Consider the following 20,884-nt stretch of genomic DNA (forward strand, 5'->3'; position numbering starts at 1 on the left):
ATATGTATAAAGATAAAACTTCATCAGCATATCTCTGAGTTATATGTACAAATAAATATTCTAGGATAACATGTACAAAAATATTTCTTTTTTTTCTCACAAATATACAGCTTTGTCAGTATCTACAATAATGCATATTACATATCAGAGTAATAATTTGCCTAATTTTATTCCTTCAATATTGGAGCAAGGATTATTATGTATTTTGTAACAAATATTTACTTTTTACGAAACACATTTGCTATGTTTCGTATTAATCTGCAATATAATTGTGTAGGCATAGGTAATATGAAACATATATTTTGCTTGTTTTCATTAACGATCTGAATTCAGTTTGCAATATTTAAAAATTTTGAACAATGTACATTCACACATTATTGTATGTATGTATAGAAATTATGAGCAAGTTTTTCATTTAGAAGAGATTTATATCAATCGCGAATATACAATATATGATACATCTGAACATTCCAATGTATGACATCTTTTCATAAGTTTCTAATCACATATCTATTTAAAAACTTTTATTCTCTTTTTGTTTAGCTAAAAATTAAAAACACTAAAGCAAGATGTTTAAAATACTGTTACATAATCTCTCTGCGGTTTATCTTTTCCATTTCGTAAAAAATTAAACAGCTTTATAGATATAATACATATATATCTATAAATATATCTATAAAGATCTAATTTATATTACGAAAAGTGTATACATATATACATTCATACATATATGTATATATATAATTTAGTTATAGTTTTATTCCAGTATCTAAATTGAGCATCTGCTTCATCACTTCGTATGTCGCAAAACCAACTGCCGCAAAAGGAACTGCTCGTAAGAAATTGACACTCATTCCACGATATAAACCTTTTACAATGCCATTCTCGATATATATCATTCTAAGAGTGGACAACATTCCCGATCTGGGAAAAAAAAATAATTTTATAGATTAATATACTATTTTAATTAATAAAATTATAATAGTTAAATTTATTCACAATAAATTAGTAATTAATGGAATTAATATTTTTTAAATTCATATAGATTAAAAAACAGATACTAATAAAAAAGCAATCAACCATAAGAAAAACACATAACATATAAATATATTTGTCAATTATTGTAAATTAAGTATCGTACACGATACTTACGCGTATTTATATGTAGCTGGGTTCATCATAGCCAATTGCATACGTCTCTTTGTAACATCTAATGGATAGGAGAAGGTATGCGCTACGGCACCGGCAGCACCCCCACACAGAAGTTTTGCCGGTATATTTAATATAAGACCACCTTCAAAATAAAGAGACATAATATTAGTTGCCACATACTTATTGTTCATTGGTTTTGCTGGAATGGCTTTCCTCTTACTTACCGGTATTCGTTTCATGCTCGGAACAGAGATAATGTGACGCATATTTCATGCTTAGATATTTCACCTTCTCAAACGTATAAAATGAAAATCCGGTGTATGGTACCATGCCCAACATAGTTGGCCAGAAACCTCTGTACAACGCTTGAAGGCCGCCTTCCTGAGATATTTAGTAATTATTACCTTATTTTAATATAACAAGAGACGTCGAAATTAGAAATTAATGAAACTTTTAATTAAGTTTAAACTATATTCATATAGAATATGAAATACTGAAGATATCAAATCTATTATAAACATATACAATTTATCGACTTGTTCGTGCATTTTCAGTGCAACTTTAAAGACTTGATGATCTCATTCGTTCATTTAAAATTTATCATCGTAGTTGTTTAATCTCCAAGATAAAATAATCAAGACTATTAATGTTACGACCTGAAGATGCAATTATATTTTCTATATTTCTTCATTTAAATGTGTCTCTTGACAATAGACTTCAAGAGCGTTGATTGATTTACCTCCTTCAGCATTCTCACAGCGGCGTGTTTGATTCCAGAGTAAATTGTATTGCTGGTAACTTGAAAGGCTAGTCTTGCTCTGATAGTGTCGAGCGGATACGTAATCGAAGCCGCTGTGACGCCGGCGGCGGCTCCGGCCAAAAATCCATTTACATGCGGACTTTGCTCAAATGATTCCTCCAAGTGCTGAGAGAAATTGCGTGAACATTAATATCAGTTTTAATTACCAGTTACAATTACAGAAACAGAGATTGAACGTGTATGTACAACACAGAATGGATAGGTAGCTGAAATTTTCTCAAAATGTCATGCAGACAATCGGCCAAATATTATTACATAGATTAGAGGTGCACTGATACTTCAAATAATCTGGCTTCTCAATAAGGAGACTTATTTGCTTACTTTGTGTCTTACACATATATTCCGTCTCTACATGTTCCTGAGACTTCCTCTATCAACTGAAAATTGTCGTTTATCTTAATAAAACATCAAGTATTGTTGGGATACGAAGAGTATTTGACCTCCAATTGAACTGATATCTTTTACAATGCCAATTTTCTTATCATTACAGGAGGAACTTCAGCTAATTGGTTATAAGTAAAATAAATTATTGATGATGGAGCGTTTTAATTTAAGTTTAAGAGAAAGCAGAATCGCATTGAATCCGATGCGTGAGCATTTTGATACGTGATTTTTAAGATTTTCCGCACCTTTTTATACTGTTCATACGCTGTAAATTGTATCGCTGCGTATGGCACGGCCCTGATCATTTGAACGAGATTGCCTTTATACAGAGCAAGGAAATTTTCCCGTCGAACAATTTCCCTGAATCCTGAGAAAACGCCTGCAAAATTTCACATATTTACTCATGTGTGTCGCGTACGAATACTTCGTATTATTTGTATCTACTGCTGACAAAAGACATCCTCACCTAAATGTTTGTAGTGCTCGTGCTGCGCTTGCAATAAAATTTTGATTCGGTCCAACGGTGCCACGGCTGTTTTCGAGCACATACCGGCAACACCTGCGCATAATTCATTTAAATAATTTTAATATATAATTTATATTCTTGATATTTATTGAAATTTATAATAGGATTACAACTCACGCATTTTTATAAATGCCAAAAAAAAGTCCCGAAATAACTATCATGTAGACAAACGTTAAGCAAATCCCCAAAAACGTTTCGATAAAAAAGTTAATGTACATTCGTATATCGCGGTGTTGCGATTTTATTTATTTATTTATTTTTTTTAACAGAAAGCATTTAAAATTGAGCAATTAGATTCACAGAAATTGAATTTAGAATATAAATGAGATAAAATACTTGTGTTATATTGTATACATATACACGTAGAATGATAATATTGGAGACGCGATACCTGCAAGCAACTTCATCGTGCGATGTCATTGGCCACGCAAATATTGAACAATCTAATTGGTCGAAAACTTCAAATATTTGTTATTTAAAAATTAAAACAATCGAGATGTTTCGTTATTAAAATTTTCATTTGCAGAATTGTTTGTAGAATTCGCTATTTAAAATAGAACTTACATAATTTCTGTTTTTATAAAAATAATAGATATATAAATTTTAAAATAAAAATAGTCTATAACATTTTATCTTCATTAATTTATATTTCACGTTCTGACTGTTGTATTTGTTCAAATTTATTCACAATATCTCTTATCATAACTTGATTTTCTTGGTAATATTTCAATTGTATTAATAATATTTAGTGTTATATATAGACATTCAAAGCAACATAAGAACCTATAAAAAATAATTTTAATAGCTATATAATTTATATTCTTGAATATATGTATTTAAAAACACAACATTTTTGTGCCAAATAAAACGGTAATAGAGGATATAAAGAACCATATAACGGGACTTACACAAAGAATTTAATATGAAGAATCTTTTCATTTTCTAAGAATATAGATTATTTTATACATTATTTTATACATTATTTTAAACTATTTTACTGAACTTTTTATATTTTGTGTCATGAAAAAAATGTATAGTATTCCATTAAAAACAATCAATTTTATACATATGAAATATTACAATTTTATTACATATTACAAAAAATGTATTACAATTTTATAAATTTCTCAAAACAATCTTTGAGTTTATATTTTACGTATAAAGTTCCTCTTATGTCATTTTCTTTTTTTTATCTCCACTCCAATTACAAATAAATAAATACATAAATTGTTAATTTTTAAACAAAAAAGAGGCAAATTGATTCATCAAGAGAGAGCAATCATTGGCCACGTTCAGCAGAATGTTTGTAACTGTTGAAAGTTTTCTGAGCCTAGATTGGATTATTTCTCTAGATCTAAAAGAATAATCCAATCTGAGCTCAGAAAATTTCCAACAGTTGCAAAATAAACGTTCTGCTGAACGCAGCCAATAGCTGCCAATGGTCTTAAACAATCCAAAATCGTTATCATAATCATCACTAATCTATAGAATATATGATAGATTTACTAAGCGTGGTTTTACTCAAATTCCGATTAATTTAATCGGTGATCAATTTATCAAGCAATATCTATAGATAGATATATATATATATTGTTTCGTTAACATACATAGAATTATTAATGTTTTGGTCGATCATACGTAAGAAAAAGGTTAGATCAGAGATAACAAATTATAGAGTTAGACATTTTGCTAGTTAAACATTTTACTATTCTGCTGATTAAATTAATCGCTGATTAATGTAGTCGAAGTTTGATTAAAATCGTTCTAAATATAACGTTCAATTGAAATATTTGTTTCAAAACTTCTGAACAAACTAGGAATGGAGAATCTGTGATGTCATTGATGCGTTCATAAAGTTTCTATTAAAATGCCAAGCATCCTGTATGAATGTACACTGCGTTTCATTAATCGAGTCCTTTTGGGTGTAGACTAATGTGGATGAGCGCATCATTTCTAGACCTCCCAGCCAATTGCGCGCCTAGAAATGGTGCGCTCATTTCCACTAGTCTACACCCAAAAGGACTCGATTAATGAAACGCAGTGTACAACGTAAACGCTGCTTCTGAAGATAAAGCAAAAAAAAGAGCAAAATAATAGGATATCCAAAGGATTTCAACTCACCACCGGCCACGAAATTTTTCGCGACTGCCTCGTAAATCCCGGTTTTCTTTTTGGGTCGGGTCATAGCTGCTGAATAACGTCAAAGCGGACGCAAATCGTGAATACCGAGTTCTACGAGAAAAATGCGAGCGAGAATATTCGTGGCAAAGAACGTTTACTCCATGTGGTTTCAGTTGGCGGTAATAAGGAGGGGGAAAAGGTGAATCGGGGATCGTTGACCTTGAGTGATCCATTCTCATGTAAAGAACGTGAGATATTTGTATTGTCTTGCCGTCCTGCCATGGAGCGACGTGCCACGTGTCCATGTGTCTCCTATGTGTTCTATTTTCCTCTGAATCTTATCTCTCGGATCTTACAGAGGTTAATCGTGAACTGAAATCACCTGCAACGTAATACTATAACATGAGCTTTTGCTAGCCATATAACTTTTAGTGATATTTAATGATATTCAAAGTCATTTTGGTTGGAATTTTTTATTTGTGTACATATATAAAATGCAAATGTAAAATTCATATTCATCGAAAATTGACTGTTACGAGTAGCACTCCTTTAATTTTAATCGTGTCGACTGTAGCGCAAGTTTCCTAATAACGTCATTATTGAAAGCGTTTTTCCTGTGCGTGCCTGTATATATATATATATATATATATATATATATATATATATATATATATATATATATATATATCGTAATGACGTTATTATACATAAGTATACACTGTAATGTCTCGCTCCGCGCGTACTTGGCATTACCGGCGTGTACTCTTGATATATATATATGTAATGTCTCGATTCCAGAAATAGTTAATTTAACAAATACAATCATTTTCTAATATAAACGCGAAGTTATATTAATAAGTAAGTTAATTTGTACATAAATCTCGTTATAATTAATCTCTAGTTATTCTTTATATTTGTAATATTACGTCTTTATTATAAATTTTTAGAATTTATAATAAAGAGGATGTTTACATCAACGAGTTCTTTTGAAAGATCATTCGATAAATAAATAAATTTGACACTTTCGGTCATTAGGTGAGATCTTATGCCTCTTTTGTGGAAAACTTGTCTCTATGCAACGTTCGATTTGCAATTAAATATCTTATAGGAGAACGCGCTAGGGACCCTAGATAAAGAGAAGTTTGATCCCTATAAAATATAACTTTCTATTGGATATGAGACGTGTAAACCTCCTCCAATTTTCATGCATAGCAACGTGTATGCGGAATCCTCTGGGATTAGAGAATTAGAGAACGCTTGATAAATTTGAAAGTCGGAACATAAAACTATAAATTCATACTGGAAATTGTCCTTATGTTAATATCAAGCGATGTTCGCGTTCCTCCGACAAGTAATGGAAGAAAGATGCGCAATCCTTCAACTCGGTACGCATATAAATAATTTAGAATAATAAGTGTCCGTGTAATGTTTTTTCACCGTTAATTCTTATTGTTTATATAGAAACGGTACCGGCCGAATCCGCTATAAGTATGACTATTAGTAAGAAATTTTTGGGAGTTCTACAATTGTCGTTTGAGGTAAAGTACATGGATGAAGACATCAAACTTGCTAAGAAGAGAAAAAAAATCAAAGCCATAGAGGAGAAAATGAATGTATTATATCAGAATGTAATGGATGTTTCAAGAGACGCAAAATTGGATGATATTGTTGCTTTATCGAATGCTTATTACAACATAGGCTTAGAATATATTCCTTTTACGGATACTGACGACTTAAAGACCGCTGTACAGTGTTTTACAAGATGTTTGACACTGTTAGGGGACAAAATGTTAGACCGTAAAGCTATATTGACATCTATAGGTGCACTTAACGAATTGCATTTAGTTTGGGATGTAGTGGAGGAAGGGAAATATAATGTTATATACTTGAATACAGCATTAGAAAGATACGTGACATACACATTGGAGGATAATTATCCTGATCCATCCACATAGCAAGTCTTGTTGGTATTAAAGAAAAAGAATCGAATCCTAGGATTATCTTGAACACTTGGCATCATACAACTTTACAGGAGTTCGGACGTCAATATCTTAAAAGGTCGAAAGATAATCACGCATTTGTAAAGTACATACATGATATATTAAACATCCGACTGAGAGACATGGTAGCTGACAAAACAAAATTTGACGACAAATGTCTTGATATGGCTTTAACCTTATTTAATCTGTCTAGATATTTTCTAGCAAACGGTCGTTTCGCTGAAGTCGTTTCGCTAAAAGTCACATTGCTATTGGAGATTATGTGATATGTAGATTTCATGCAGATAAATTGAAAATGACAAGGAAAAAAAGTAAAGATTTTTCTCATTTGTCTGAAAGTTATGATTATGCTTCTGCCAATAGTGCTAGAGCTTGGGGTTCCTATGGAGTGTCTCTTTTACGATTTTGGATGGAAAAATTCTCACAGAATAGAAAAAGCAAATCTTCTGAGGTACAAGATCATATATCAAAATTAAAAATAAAATATCAAGATTTAAACTTGATATTTTCTGCCTTGGAAAAAAAATTGGAACATCTAACTATTGAGATTACAGAAACATGTATATTGAATCTTGCTGATGCCAAACTAGTCTTTGTAAAAACTTTGAGACAACTTGAAACAGCGAAGGAATATTTTACTGCAGACACTGACATCGAAAATTATGCGAAGATAATGCTTAAAATATCGGATACATATAAATATTTAGCAGGTTTTGAAGAACAAAGAGGTGAACAAATAAAATTACATAAACGGCGAGTAGAATGTTTAGAGGACGCTCGTAGAAAATTTCAAGCAATTACTGTAAATGATAGAGAATTACAAATTTACAAACGGATTTGGTACGAAATAGTGACTTCATGTTCCACGGTAATGAATTTAATGGTCGAGGAAACATATTACGACGAATTATTTGAAGAACTGTCAATGAAAGCTGATCAATATGCGAAAATAATCAGAGAAAATATCGATCTTTATTTAAATGCAGTTTAGATTTTTTTTTTTATATCTAGTCCTTACTAAGATTTCTTCATTTTTCATTATTTGTAACTACATTGAAGAATATTACTGAATGCATTCCTTTATTGTATATAAGTCATATAAGAAACATGATATGTGATTAAAAAATATCTTTCCATTAATTATCTGTATTAAATGACTGAGGATAAATAATTCTTGAATGAATCAAGTTCCTTAATATTTTTATATGATAGACATACATGAATATATCATTCTTACATTTATTATACTCTTATATTTTTATATTTGACAATGATTTACATTTTACAATAATTGATAATAACACAATCATGTAAGATTATATATTATATATATTATGTATGTTATATACATCACACATTAAATATATTTTTATAGAAATGTATTAATGTATATAATGTACATAATGTATAGGTATATATTACGCCCTGTCTGACAGTCTTGCTAGTCCTTCTTGATCTGTTTTTCTATACAATTACTATTATTATCAATGTTATTATCATTATTACCGTACGCTATATATGAACATACAGTTGATGCAACTTGTATATATTGTATCTTCATATATGCACATGTTTTATACTGACTTTATTGGTGAATAAGAAATATTCGGCCTTCAGTTGAACCGATATCTTTTGCAAAATGCCAGTTTTCTTATCAAAATATAAGAAGAATTTCAAATAGTCAGTAATAAATATATTACTGATGTGAATTTAAAATAATCTGATGGAATATTTCAATTTAAAAAAACCCGAATTGTATTAAATCCGAGAATTATGCTACGTGGTTTCAAACATCATTATATACTGATGAATTCGAGCAGGTTCTAATATCCAATATTTTTCGCACCTTTTTATAACGTTTATACACTGTAAATTATATTGTTGCGTTTGGCACGGCTTAATCATTTGAACGAGATTGCCTTTATACAAAGCAAGGAAATTTTCGCGTTGAATAATTCCCCTGAATCCCGAAAAAACACTTGCAAAATTTTACGTATTTATTCATGTACGTCGCGTACGAATACTGCGTATTATTTGCATGTATTATTGACAAAAGAAATTATATTCTCACCTATGTTTGTAGTGCTTGTGCTCTGGAGGTAATATCTAAAATTTTGATCTTGTTCAATGGTGCTATGATTACGCACATACCGGCAATATCTGCGAATAATTCATTGCGTATCAATATTTGTAATAGGATTATAATTTATGCATTTTTATAAATGCCAGAAGTCCCGAAATAACTATTATCATGTCGACAAATGTTAAGCAAATCTTCGAAAATGTTTCGATACAAAAATGAACGTATATTAGTATATTCATATCGCGGTATTGCAATTATTTTTTAACAGAAAGCGTTTAAAATTGATCAATCAGATTCGCAGAAAGTTGGCGCGTTGAAAGTTTGCGTATGGAACGCAATATGAAATTAGGTGATTTGGGGTCGGGTTTAATTATTCGTGCATCGTGACTCCGAATTGCGTGCAGTGGAATGATACAAGTATAACTTTACGCGTGACGAGGATTAAACATAGAATTAAAATAAGACAAAATACTGCGTTATACTATATAGTTATATACATACGCGTTGAACGATAATATTGGAGACTCGATACTTGCAAGCAACTTATTCATCGTACGATGTCATTGGCCGCGCAAATATTGAACAATCTGATTGGTCGAAATTTTATATATTTATTATTTAAAAATTAAAACAATGTTTCGTTATTAAAATTTTCATTTGCAGATGTGTTTGTAGAATTCGCCATATAACATAGAACTTACATAATTTCTGTTTTTACAGATAATATATAAATGTAAAAATAAAAATAGTCTTCACGACATCTTATCTTCATTAATTAGTTATAAGTATTTTACATTTGGTGCATTTGTTCAGCTTCATTCACAGGCTGTTTCCAAAATTCTTTGCCAGCGCTGAAAATCTATAGTATACGTTACGTGTACTATAGATTTCCATTGCTGGCAGTGAATTTTTGTAATATTACGTCATTATTATAAATTTTTAGAATTCATAATGAAGAGGATGTTTATACCGTGTTTTTTTGAAAGTTTATTCGATAAATAAATAAATAAATTTGACACTTTCGGTCATTTTTGAGTGAGATTTTATGGCTCTATTGTAAGAAAAACTTTGTTTGTATCCAACGTCCGATTCGCAATTTGATATCTTATAGAACGCCTTAGGAACCCTAGATAAAGAAAAATTTGATCCCTATAAAATATACCTTTCTATTGGATATGAGAGGTGTAAACACTGTAAACCCCCCTCCAGCTTTCATGCATAGCACGTGTATCCGGAATCCCCCATCTGGGATTAGAGAATTAGAGAACGTTTGATAAATTTGCAAGTCGGAACACAAATCCATAAATTCAATACTGGAAATTGTCTTTGTGTTAATATTGAGCAATAATGTTCGCGTTCCTCCGACAAGAAATAGAAGAAAAATGCGCAATCCTTCAACTCGGTAACGCATACAATAAATTAGGTAAATAAATGTCCGTGTAATGCGCGATTTTTCATCGTTAAATCTTACTGTTTATACAGAAACGATAACGGCCGAACCCGCTACAAGTATGAATATTAGTAAGAAATTTTTGGACGTTCTACAATTGTCGTTTGAGGTAAAGTACATGGATGAAGATATCAAAATTGCTAAGAAGAGAAAAAAAATCAAAGCGATAAAGGAGAAAATGAACGTATTATATCAGAATGTAATGGATGTTTCAAGGGACTCAAAATTTGATGATATTGTTGCTTTATCGAATGCTTATTATAACATAGGCTTAGAATATATTCCTTCTACGGATACTGACGATCTAAATACCGCTACGACACATTTTTCAAGATGTTTGGAACTGTTGAAAGGAAAATATTTTGACCGTAAAACTATATTGACATCTATAGGTGCACTTAACGAATCGAATTCAGTTCATGTGAGAGTAAGCAAAAATAAGTGTACTCATAGATTCTTGAATTCAGCATTGGAAATATATTTGAAATACACACTGAGGGATAATTGCCCTGATCCCATCCACATAGCAAGTCTTGTTGGTATTAAAGAAAAAGAATTTAATCCTAGAATTATCTTGGAAACTTTGCATCATACAACTTTACAAGACTTAGGACTTCAATATCTTGCAAGGTCGAAAGATAAGCACAAATTTGTAATATATATGTACAGGATTTTAAACATTCGACTGACAAACATGGTAGCTGACAAAACAAAATTTGATGAAAAGTGTCTTGATATGGCTGTAACCTTATTTGATCTGTCTAGATACTTTCTAGCAAACGGTCGTTTCGCTGAAGCTAGAAGTCACATTGCTGTTGGAGATTATGTAATATGTAGATTTATTGTAGATAGACTGGAACCAGCAAAGAAAGAAAATAAAGATTCTTCTCACTTGTATGAAAGTTATAATTATGCCTTTGCTCTTAGTTCTAAATCTTGGGGTTCCTATGGAGTTTCTCTTTTACGTTTCTGGAAGGAAAAATTCTCACAGAATAAGGAAAACAAATCTAAGATACAAGATATTGTGTCAAAATTAGAAATAACATCTGGGGAGCTACATTTAATATTTTCTAGTCTAGACAAAGAATTGAAACGCACAACTATTAGTTTCACAGAAACAAGTATATTAAATTTTTCTGATGCCAAATCGATTTTTAAAAAAACTTTGATGCAACTGGAATCAGCGAAGAAATATTTTACTGTAGACACTAACATTGTAATATATGCAAAAATAACACTTAAAATTTCGGATACATATAAATATTTTGCAGATTTTGAAGAACGAAGAGATAATCAAATAAAACTGCATAAACAACGAGTAAAGTGTTTAGAGGACGCTTGTAAGAATTTTCGTACAACAATTCGGAGTGACAGAGAATTACAAATCTACAAACGGATTTGGTACGAAATGGTAACTTCATGTTCCAAGATTATGGATTTAATGATGGAGGAAACATATTACGACGAATCATTTGAAGAGACGTCAATGAAAGCTAAGCAATATGTGAAAATAATCGCTGAAAATATCAATTTTTATTTAAATGTGTAAACTTTTTTGTTAATGTTTAGTCCTTTTTAAAATTTGTACGCTTCTCATTATTTGTGACTATGCATTAGAGAATATTATTTGAATGCATTCCTTTATCGTATATAAACATATAATAAAAAACATGATTCGTATTTATAAAATATCTTTCCATTAATTACTTGTATTAAATATGACTGAGAATAAATATAATTAAGAATAAATCATTCTTATTATTTTTATATGATAGACATACATGTAAAAATATTATTCTTATATATTTAGTATAATTGTGAATAACATACAATCATATAAGATTATATATATTATATTCATTATATTGCATATATGTATGTCACAATAAAAGCACTGAAATCAATGAATAAATAAATATATATATATATATATATATATATATATATATATATACACTTAGTAGTCAATGTATGCATTTACCAGTAAATGTATATATTCATTAATTTTATGTTTCAAATTTATATCTTTTAATAAGCACCATCATTATATCACAGTGATATAGATTGGGTTAGGTTTTTTGGGATGGATGGCACAACCCCCTTACTGCTCTATTCCACTACTCTAATATTTATAAATTAGAGCTCTTGTAAGTGTGTGTGTATATGTACATTTTACATTTACTGAATTTCACGCTTTTACTGTAACATATACATTATGTATATTTGTATGAGAATATTTTTTATTATTAAAAATTACATAAGGTTATATAAATAATATATAAATAAATTTATATAAATATATAATCTTATTTATAAACAGACAAATTGTATACATTATCATGTTCGTAGAACTATGTGAAAAAAATTTTAGACAAAGAAATTGGATTTTTAAAATAATTTATTCTATGGCAACAGACTCCAAGAGTATATTATCTCTTAATGGAAGCTTTCCAGCAAGCGACACAAGTATCGTTTTATCTTTGTTACTTATTGCCAAAAAAGAAAGATAGAACGATGTTTGTGTCAACTTGTATCAACTTGCTGGAAAGCTCCCAATATACTCTTAAGAGTATAAGGGCTCAGACACAATGACAAAAATAAGGAATAAGATAAAGGAATAAGGAATAAGGGAATGTCGCATCCACTTCAGTACACGTACATTAAAGTGAGATGCAACATGCCTTATTCCTAATTCCTTTATCTTATTCCTTATTCCTCTCATTGTGACTGAGCCTTATGAGTCTGGCCAATTTGACAAATAACGGTGGCTACGTTTAAAAACAATGCACTCTAGGTTCGTTTTGACGCTTGTTTTTATATTTTGGATTGGTTCTGCCATAGTTTGTCAACACACAGCCAATCAGCACACAGTCGATCAGTGGCCAGACTCTTACTTGAAGGTCTCTAGGTGGGATCTTATGTCTCTTTTGGAAAACTTATCGATATCCAATGTCCGGTATGCAATTCGATATCCTATAGGAGAACACGCTAGGGACCTTAGGTAAAAATAATTTTTATCCCTACAAAAATATGTCTTTCTATTGGATATCAGACATGTAAACCCCCTCCAATTTTTATACATAGCACGTGTATGGCACGTGTATGCGGAAATCCCCCATCCGGATTAGATAGAGAACGATCGATAAATGTACAAGCTAAAACAAATTTATAAATTTATACTGCAAATTGTTTTCATATCAATATCGAGCAATAATGTTCGCGTTCCTCAGACAAGTAACGGAAGAAAAACAGGCAATCCTTCAACTCGGTAACGCATACAATAAATTAGGTAAATAAATGTCCGTGTAATGCGCGATTTTTCATCGTTAAATCTTACTGTTTATACAGAAACGATAACGGCCGAACCCGCTACAAGTATGAATATTAGTAAGAAATTTTTGGACGTTCTACAATTGTCGTTTGAGGTAAAGTACATGGATGAAGATATCAAACTTGCTAAGAAGAGAAAAAAAATCAAAGCGATAGAGGAGAAAATGAACGTATTATATCAGAATGTAATGGATGTTTCAAGAGACTCACAATTTGATGATATTGTTGCTTTATCGAATGCTTATTATAACATAGGTTTAGAATATATTCCTTCTACGGATACTGACGATCTAAATACCGCTACAACACATTTTTCAAGATGTTTGGAACTGTTGAAAGGAAAATATTTTGACCGTAAAACTATATTGACATCTATAGGTGCACTTAACGAATCGAATTCAGTTCATGAGAAAGTAAGCAAAAATAAGTGTACTCATAGATTCTTGAATTCAGCATTGGAAATATATTTGAAATACACACTGAGGGATAATTGCCCTGATCCCATCCACATAGCAAGTCTTATTGGTATTAAAGAAAAAGAATTTAATCCTAGAATTATCTTGGAAACTTTGCATCATACAACGTTACAAGACTTAGGACTTCAATATCTTGCAAGGTCGAAAGATAAGCACAAATTTGTAATATATATGTACAGGATTTTAAACATTCGACTGACAAACATGGTATCTAACAAAACAAAATTTGATGAAAAATGTCTTGATATGGCTTTAACTTTATATGATCTGTCTAGATACTTTCTAGTAAACGGTCGTTTCGCTGAAGCTAAAAGTCACATTGCTATTGGAGATTATGTGATATGCAGATTTTATGCAGATAAATTGAAAATGACAAAGAAAAAAAATAGAGATTTTTCCCATTTGTCTGAAAGTTATGATTATACTTATGCCAATAGTGCCAAATCTTGGGGTTTCTATGGAGCTTCTCTTTTACGTTTCTGGATGGAAAAATTCTCACAGAATAAAGAAAACAAATTTTCCGAGATAGAAGATCGTATGTCAAAATTAGAAATAAAATCTGAAGAGACAAATTTAATATTTTCTGATTTACTAGAGAAAGAATTGGAAAATTTAACTATTGAGATCACAGAAACATGTATATTAAATCTTGCTGATGCCAAATCAGTTTTTGTAAAAACTTTGAGACTACTTGAAAAAGCGAGGGAATATTTTATTGCAGACACTGACATCGAAAATTACGCGAAGATAACACTTAAAATCTCGGATATATACAAATATTTAGCAAGTTTTGAAGAACAAAGAGATAAACAAATAAAACTACATAAACGGCGAGTAGAATGCTTAGAGGAAGCTCGTAAAAAATTTAATAGAATAACTGAGCATGATAGAGAATTACAATTCTACAAACGGATTTGGTACGAAGTGGTGACTTCATGTTCCACGGTTATGGATTTAATGGTCGAGGAAACATATTACGACGAATCATTTCAAGAGATGTCAATGAAAGCTGATCAATATGCGAAAATAATCTCAGAAAATATCGGCTTTTATTTAAATATAGTTTAATTTTTTTAATATTTAGTTCTTTCTAAGATTTGTACGTTTTTCATTATTTGTGACTATGCATTGGAGAATATTATTTGAATGCATTTCTTTATCATATATAAACATATAAAAAATATGATTCATGATTTAAAAAATAGCTTTCTATTAATTATCTGTATTAAATGTGACTTAAGAATAAATAATTATTGAATGTCATGTTCCTTAATATTTTCATATGATAAGACATATATATGTATATATATATATATATATATATATATATATATATATATATATATATATATGTCTTATCATATATATATATATATATATATATATACATATATACATATATACACACACATATATACATATATATATGTGTGTGCGTGTGTACAAAAATTATGAACATTATAATATCAATTTTAATAGCAACAACCAAGATACAGAGATTGAACGTATATGCAAAACAGAATGTATAATTAAAGTTTTCTTAAGAGCAAGCAAACAATCGGCCGAATATTAATATAATGGATTTGAGATACATCAACAGAATTTTTTTAAATTTTCTGACTGCTCGGTAGAAAGTCTCATCTGTTTACTTTGTATTTTACATATATTCTATCTCTATCTTGTTCCTTCTGAGATTTCCTCTATCGACTGAAAATTGAAGCTTATCTTACAATAAATAATATATCAAGTATTATTGATGAATGAGAAATATGTGGCCTCTAATTAAACTGGTATTTTTTGCAATGCCAATTTTCTTATCAATACAAGAGAAATTTTAAATAATTAATTATAAATTAAGCGATACACCTATTAATCGCAATTTAATTATTTCAAGCTTATGATCCATTACGATAAATGGAAAGTGTTTATCGTGTACGTAGAAATTTATGCATAATGTATACATGTATGATCGACTAATTATGAATTAATTTCATAGTAAGGTAATTCAGACTTAAGAATTAATTTTAATAGCGTGACAATAATTTGTTAATACATATAAATGTGAAGTCATATTAAGTAAGATGTTTTATAATTCCAATCCTAAAATTTACTTCTCTCAAGTTATTTTCTTTGTAGTGTTTTTATTGAAAAATTTTTTAAATTTAGATTATAGAATAGAGCTCTGTACTATAGAAGAATTTTAGCAATTCGTAATTGTTCTAAATTGTAGTAATTTTGATGTTAGATATTCGTTGAGTATTATTAATCAGTTGATAAACAGTATGACAAGGAAGATGTTTATTCCATATGATATTGCAAGAACGAGCATTTCAGCATTTGTGGACAGTTCTTATAATGATTGACAGCTACTGTATCCGAGGACAAGGTATCTTAATTTTGTATCCTTCTTTTTTAGGAAAAAACGTTCGAAAAGTAAATAACGATATTATATATATTAGTACATATATTATATACACATATAAAACACAAATAAAGAAATAAATTTGACATTTTCAGTCATTGGATGGAATCTTATGCCCTTTTTTGGAAAATTTACTTGCGTCCAATTTTCGGTACACTATTCGGTATCCTGGGCTATAGGAGTTATTTCTAGGGACCCTAGACAATATTCTGATCCTGATCCCTATAAAATAAACTTTTCCATTGGATGTCGGAGATGTAAACTCCCACTATTTTTGTACGTAGCACGTGTATCCGGTAATCCCCAATCTAGAACATCAAGAACATTCCATAACTTGCGAGTCAGAACACGTTTTTAGAAGTTTATCCCAGGAATTGTCTTTTTATCAATATTGAGCAACAATGTTGGCGTTTCTCAGACAAACGATGGAAAGAAGACGCGAGTTCCTCCGATTTGGTAAGTCATATAAATAAATAATTTAAAACAGATCGTAATAATACATCCATGTAATAATCTTTTAATGGAAACCTTCACTATCTTTACAGAAGCAAAACCGTCCGAAAGCGCTGAAAGTATGGATATTAGTGAGGAATTTTTGGAAATTGTACAATTGTCGTTTGACGCGAAAGAACTAAGTAAAATCGGTGAACCTTCTAAAGAGAAAAACAAAATGATTAATGAGCTACAGATCAGGATGGATATATTGCTTCATAATATCGATATTCAAACGGATGCAAAATTTGATGACGTTGTAGTTTTAGCGGCAGCTTTTTATAACTTGGGTCTAGTATATGTTAATTCTAAGGAAGATTACGAATTACATATTGCTTTAAATTTTTTTGAAACATGTTTACATCTGTTACGAAATAAAGAGTTAGATCGTAAAGCTATACTGACGTCTATAGGTGCTCTTAACGAAATAAATTCAATTTTTGTTAAATTAGAGAAAAATAATTATATTTTTCACACATCGAAATCACCAATGGAACTGTATTTAGAGTACACGAAAGAGGATAATTATCTTGATCCTATCCATATACCAATTATTGTTGGTATTAAAGAAAAAGTGTCTAGTCCTAGGATTATCTTGGAAGAGCTACATTTTAAAAGTTTATGCGATATAGCAAATCAATATTTGATACAACCGGAAAATAAGCATGATGGATTTATAACATACATGTATAACTTATTAAAGAAGCACCTGTCAGAAGCGATATCCGAAGGAAGGCAGTTTCGAGAAGACTGTCTCAATTGGGTTTCTACTTTATTTGATATATCAAGATACTTTCTATTAAACAATCGTTTCGCTGAAGCTAGAAATCATCTTGCTACTGCAGATTATGTGATACAGAGATTTTCTGAAGAGACCTTGAAAACGATAAATCAACAAAATGAAGTATCAAGATTGCGATTTCTCTATCTATCTGATAGTTATGATTACGTTTGTGGTGTTAGCGCTAGATCTTGGGGCACCTATGGAGTTTTACTTTTACGTTTTTGGAGGGGACGATTTTTACAGAGTAAAGATAAAAACTGTGATGTAGACAATTCAAAATTAGAAATCAAATCTTGGGAGGACTCGAGCTTGCTAATATTTTCTGACGTAGAAAAAGAAACAGAATGTATAACTAATCAGATCACACATACACGTGTATTAAATCTCGCTGATGCCAAATCTGTTTTTACAAAAATTTTGAACCATCTTGATGCAGCAAAGGAATATTTTACTGCCAATACTGACATTGAAAATTATGCAAAAATAATGCTTGATGTTTCCGCTGCGTATAAGTATTTAGCAGGTTTTGAACAAGGCAGAGATGTTCAGCTGAAACTACATAAACGACGAGTAGAGTTTTTAAAGGACGTTTGTAAGAAATTTCATACAATAATTGATACAGAATTTGTAACTTATAAACGGGTTTGGTGCGAGGTGGTAATTGCTTGTTCCACAGTTATGGATTTAATGCTCGAGGAAACGTATCATGACGAATCTAAAATAATGTCGAAGGAAGTTGATCGATATGCGAAACTGATCTTAGGAAATATTGACTTATATTTACATGTAGCTTAGGTCTTTTAGAAAATATTTAGCTTTTTCTAAGATTCACATGTTTCTCACTTGTAACATTAATTTATACTAGGAAATATTATTTTAATACATTTCTTTATTGTATAAAAGTCATATAAGAGACATGATTCATAATTTAAAAAATTGTCCTTTTATTAATTTAGCTGTATTAAATTTGCCTAAGAATAAATAATTCTTGAATGAATCATGTTTCTTACCATTTTCATGTGACAGACATGTGCCAAATATCTAACATTCTTACATTTATCATACTCTTTAACTTTATAATTAACAATAATTTACATAACGTGCAGTCATATAAAATTGCATACATTATTTATGTGAAATTATTTTTTTTATGTGTTTTTATTACTTCTTTATATATAAGGGAGTATATAATGTTATAATGCGAGTATATAAATGTATATAATGTTATTTATACACACATCGACAAGAGAGTGACAGTTGTGAGAATTATTAATACGCTTACAAAAATACTTAGGCAACAAGTTGGAACTTTTATACAATTTTTACTCTGTATATACATCCGGTAGATATAATAAATTAAAATTTTTATAAAAGGATCTTAAGAAGACGTGATATTAATTTTACATTCCTTTTATTTTTATATATTTACTCCTTTTACTTGAATATTAAATATGAATAATCATTTTGTTACAAATCACTTATAAGGTCAATAATATTATAAAGATATTTATTTTTTTTAGAGAAAATGTTTACTAAATATATCAAAAAAATCAAGCAAAAAATATTATATAGTGAAAAATAAAATAGATTAGAGCGTTCCATGAAAATCTTATTTCTAATAGTATGTAATCATAATAAATACATACATATAATAAATATATACATAGATATAAAAAAATGCGTTTTTATTTTGTTGGAAATTTCATTGCTTGTACTATTCTATAATGGTGCATTCCGACACTTGCTAGATTTCTATGAAGATACCAAATATAAAAGAATAACATATTAAGCATTTTGACCCAATATTATATCGCTCATTTGCTGCAACAATGACATAATTAAAAAATCATCTTTTTTTAGTTATTCGTACAGGGAAAAAGGTTGTTACATGTGTATTATATTTACAGTTAAATCGACAATGCTTAATCTTCACGAACTCACCTCTAGGGAACAGTTGTGTCTCGCTATTGTGCCATATCATTTAATTAATTATGTAGGTTGCAATACTTATCTCATTGTCAGTCTCATCATTTTAAAAGTTGCAAAAAGACTTGCCAATTCGGTATTTTAAAATACTCGTAGAAAGTTATAACAATTCAAAACTTTAAATGTGTCTCCTGAAAAAGTACAATTTTTGAGTTATGTTTGCTGCAGCAAATGAGCGATGTATATAAAATACATAATATATATTTTGTTATCAATGTGATAATATTAATAATGAACATTTCATGTGTAATAGCTAAGAACTATTTGAAACTATTTGGATTAAATAAAATTAACCTAATGTCATGTGTAGAGTAGCCTTTAGTATGCACAAATTCAGATTAATACAGGTAAAGAATTTGCTGCATTTTACAATTTTCTATCAATCAAATACATAATAAGTTATAAATAGACCAAGTGAACTCCAGACTAACAACGTTTTAATGGAAAAATCAAGCTAAACGGAAAGACAATTTTGGAGATTTTTTTTTGTCTTTTTCCTTTCTTCCTCATACTTTTCTTTACTGAAGAGAAACAGTACATACATACGTGATACATACGATTTCCAGATATCTCTTCCTTTTCCCACGTATTGTTCGGATTTTGCGCTTCACGCTAATCACGCTTGGTCCGCTTTACACGTATTCGATGCGATCTGGAGTACTGGGTCACTGCAAAATTACATATGTCGCGCCAGAAAGTAGAAAAGCCAGAGGTCCCTGGACTGGCGGGACTCTCGCTCTCGGCCCTCGGGACGGTCGGGTACCGGTACCGGCATTACCGGCTACCGGGCTCTCGGGCATCCTGGTGCATCCTGGTGATCCTGGCTGATCCTGGCGGCTGGCCTGGGCTGGCCTCGGC

The 20,884-nt window shown here is 30.3% G+C and overlaps 4 protein-coding genes and 1 long non-coding RNA gene across 13 annotated transcripts; 4 read left to right on the plus strand and 1 right to left on the minus strand.

Annotated features, from left to right (window-relative positions):
• Nucleotides 1-66: 66 nt before the first annotated feature.
• On the minus strand, nt 67-20,878 carry LOC139810519 (solute carrier family 25 member 16). 5 transcript variants are annotated; one of them, XM_071774134.1, is made up of 9 exons: nt 20,573-20,878; nt 9,075-9,163; nt 5,004-5,385; nt 2,823-2,915; nt 2,602-2,735; nt 1,892-2,077; nt 1,377-1,533; nt 1,153-1,294; nt 67-924 (listed from the first exon to the last, which is right to left on the minus strand). In XM_071774134.1, exons 3-9 carry the CDS (start codon nt 5,065-5,067, stop codon nt 750-752), a joined length of 951 nt encoding a protein of 316 aa, XP_071630235.1. In that variant the 5' UTR covers nt 5,068-5,385; nt 9,075-9,163; nt 20,573-20,878; the 3' UTR covers nt 67-749. The 5 variants fall into 5 exon arrangements, with proteins under 5 accessions (XP_071630235.1, XP_071630236.1, XP_071630234.1 ...); XM_071774135.1 differs by having other exon boundaries at nt 20,569-20,878; XM_071774133.1 differs by lacking the exons at nt 9,075-9,163; nt 20,573-20,878 and adding an exon at nt 16,900-17,324.
• On the plus strand, nt 5,267-8,643 carry LOC139810521 (uncharacterized). 5 transcript variants are annotated; one of them, XR_011731416.1, is made up of 4 exons: nt 5,267-5,392; nt 5,951-6,038; nt 6,112-6,388; nt 6,465-8,643. It is a non-coding gene; the product is annotated as an uncharacterized lncRNA (long non-coding RNA). The 5 variants fall into 5 exon arrangements; XR_011731413.1 differs by having other exon boundaries at nt 5,359-5,861; XR_011731415.1 differs by having other exon boundaries at nt 5,951-6,388.
• On the plus strand, nt 10,166-12,327 carry LOC139810514 (KIF-binding protein-like). The gene has a single exon (XM_071774123.1). It carries the CDS (start codon nt 10,529-10,531, stop codon nt 12,083-12,085), a length of 1,557 nt encoding a protein of 518 aa, XP_071630224.1. The 5' UTR covers nt 10,166-10,528; the 3' UTR covers nt 12,086-12,327.
• Nucleotides 13,440-15,456, plus strand: LOC139810513 (KIF-binding protein-like). Its single transcript, XM_071774122.1, has 2 exons — nt 13,440-13,804; nt 13,885-15,456. The coding sequence occupies exons 1-2, from the start codon at nt 13,750-13,752 to the stop codon at nt 15,408-15,410; spliced, it is 1,581 nt and encodes a 526-aa protein (XP_071630223.1). The 5' UTR covers nt 13,440-13,749; the 3' UTR covers nt 15,411-15,456.
• Nucleotides 17,339-19,092, plus strand: LOC139810515 (KIF-binding protein-like). The gene has a single exon (XM_071774124.1). It carries the CDS (start codon nt 17,339-17,341, stop codon nt 18,833-18,835), a length of 1,497 nt encoding a protein of 498 aa, XP_071630225.1. The 3' UTR covers nt 18,836-19,092.
• Nucleotides 20,879-20,884: the final 6 nt, after the last annotated feature.

The sequence above is a fragment of the Temnothorax longispinosus genome, chromosome 3, assembly GCF_030848805.1.
Source record: "Temnothorax longispinosus isolate EJ_2023e chromosome 3, Tlon_JGU_v1, whole genome shotgun sequence".
Classification (NCBI taxonomy): Eukaryota; Metazoa; Arthropoda; class Insecta; order Hymenoptera; family Formicidae; genus Temnothorax; species Temnothorax longispinosus.

Bases quoted from the DNA above. Each gene is read 5' to 3' on its own strand.
- LOC139810515 (XM_071774124.1), top strand. From the start codon at position 17,339: ATGGATATTAGTGAGGAATTTTTGGAAATTGTACAATTGTCGTTTGAC.
- LOC139810513 (XM_071774122.1), top strand. From the start codon at position 13,750: ATGTTCGCGTTCCTCAGACAAGTAACGGAAGAAAAACAGGCAATCCTT. The intron at 13,805-13,884 runs GTAACGCATACA...CTGTTTATACAG, and splicing joins ACAGGCAATCCTTCAACTCG to AAACGATAACGGCCGAACCC.
- LOC139810519 (XM_071774134.1), bottom strand. From the start codon at position 5,067: ATGACCCGACCCAAAAAGAAAACCGGGATTTACGAGGCAGTCGCGAAA. The intron at 1,534-1,891 runs GTAAATCAATCA...TAAATATCTCAG, and splicing joins CTGTGAGAATGCTGAAGGAG to GAAGGCGGCCTTCAAGCGTT. The intron at 1,295-1,376 runs GTAAGTAAGAGG...TTTATTTTGAAG, and splicing joins CGAGCATGAAACGAATACCG to GTGGTCTTATATTAAATATA.
- LOC139810514 (XM_071774123.1), top strand. From the start codon at position 10,529: ATGCGCGATTTTTCATCGTTAAATCTTACTGTTTATACAGAAACGATA.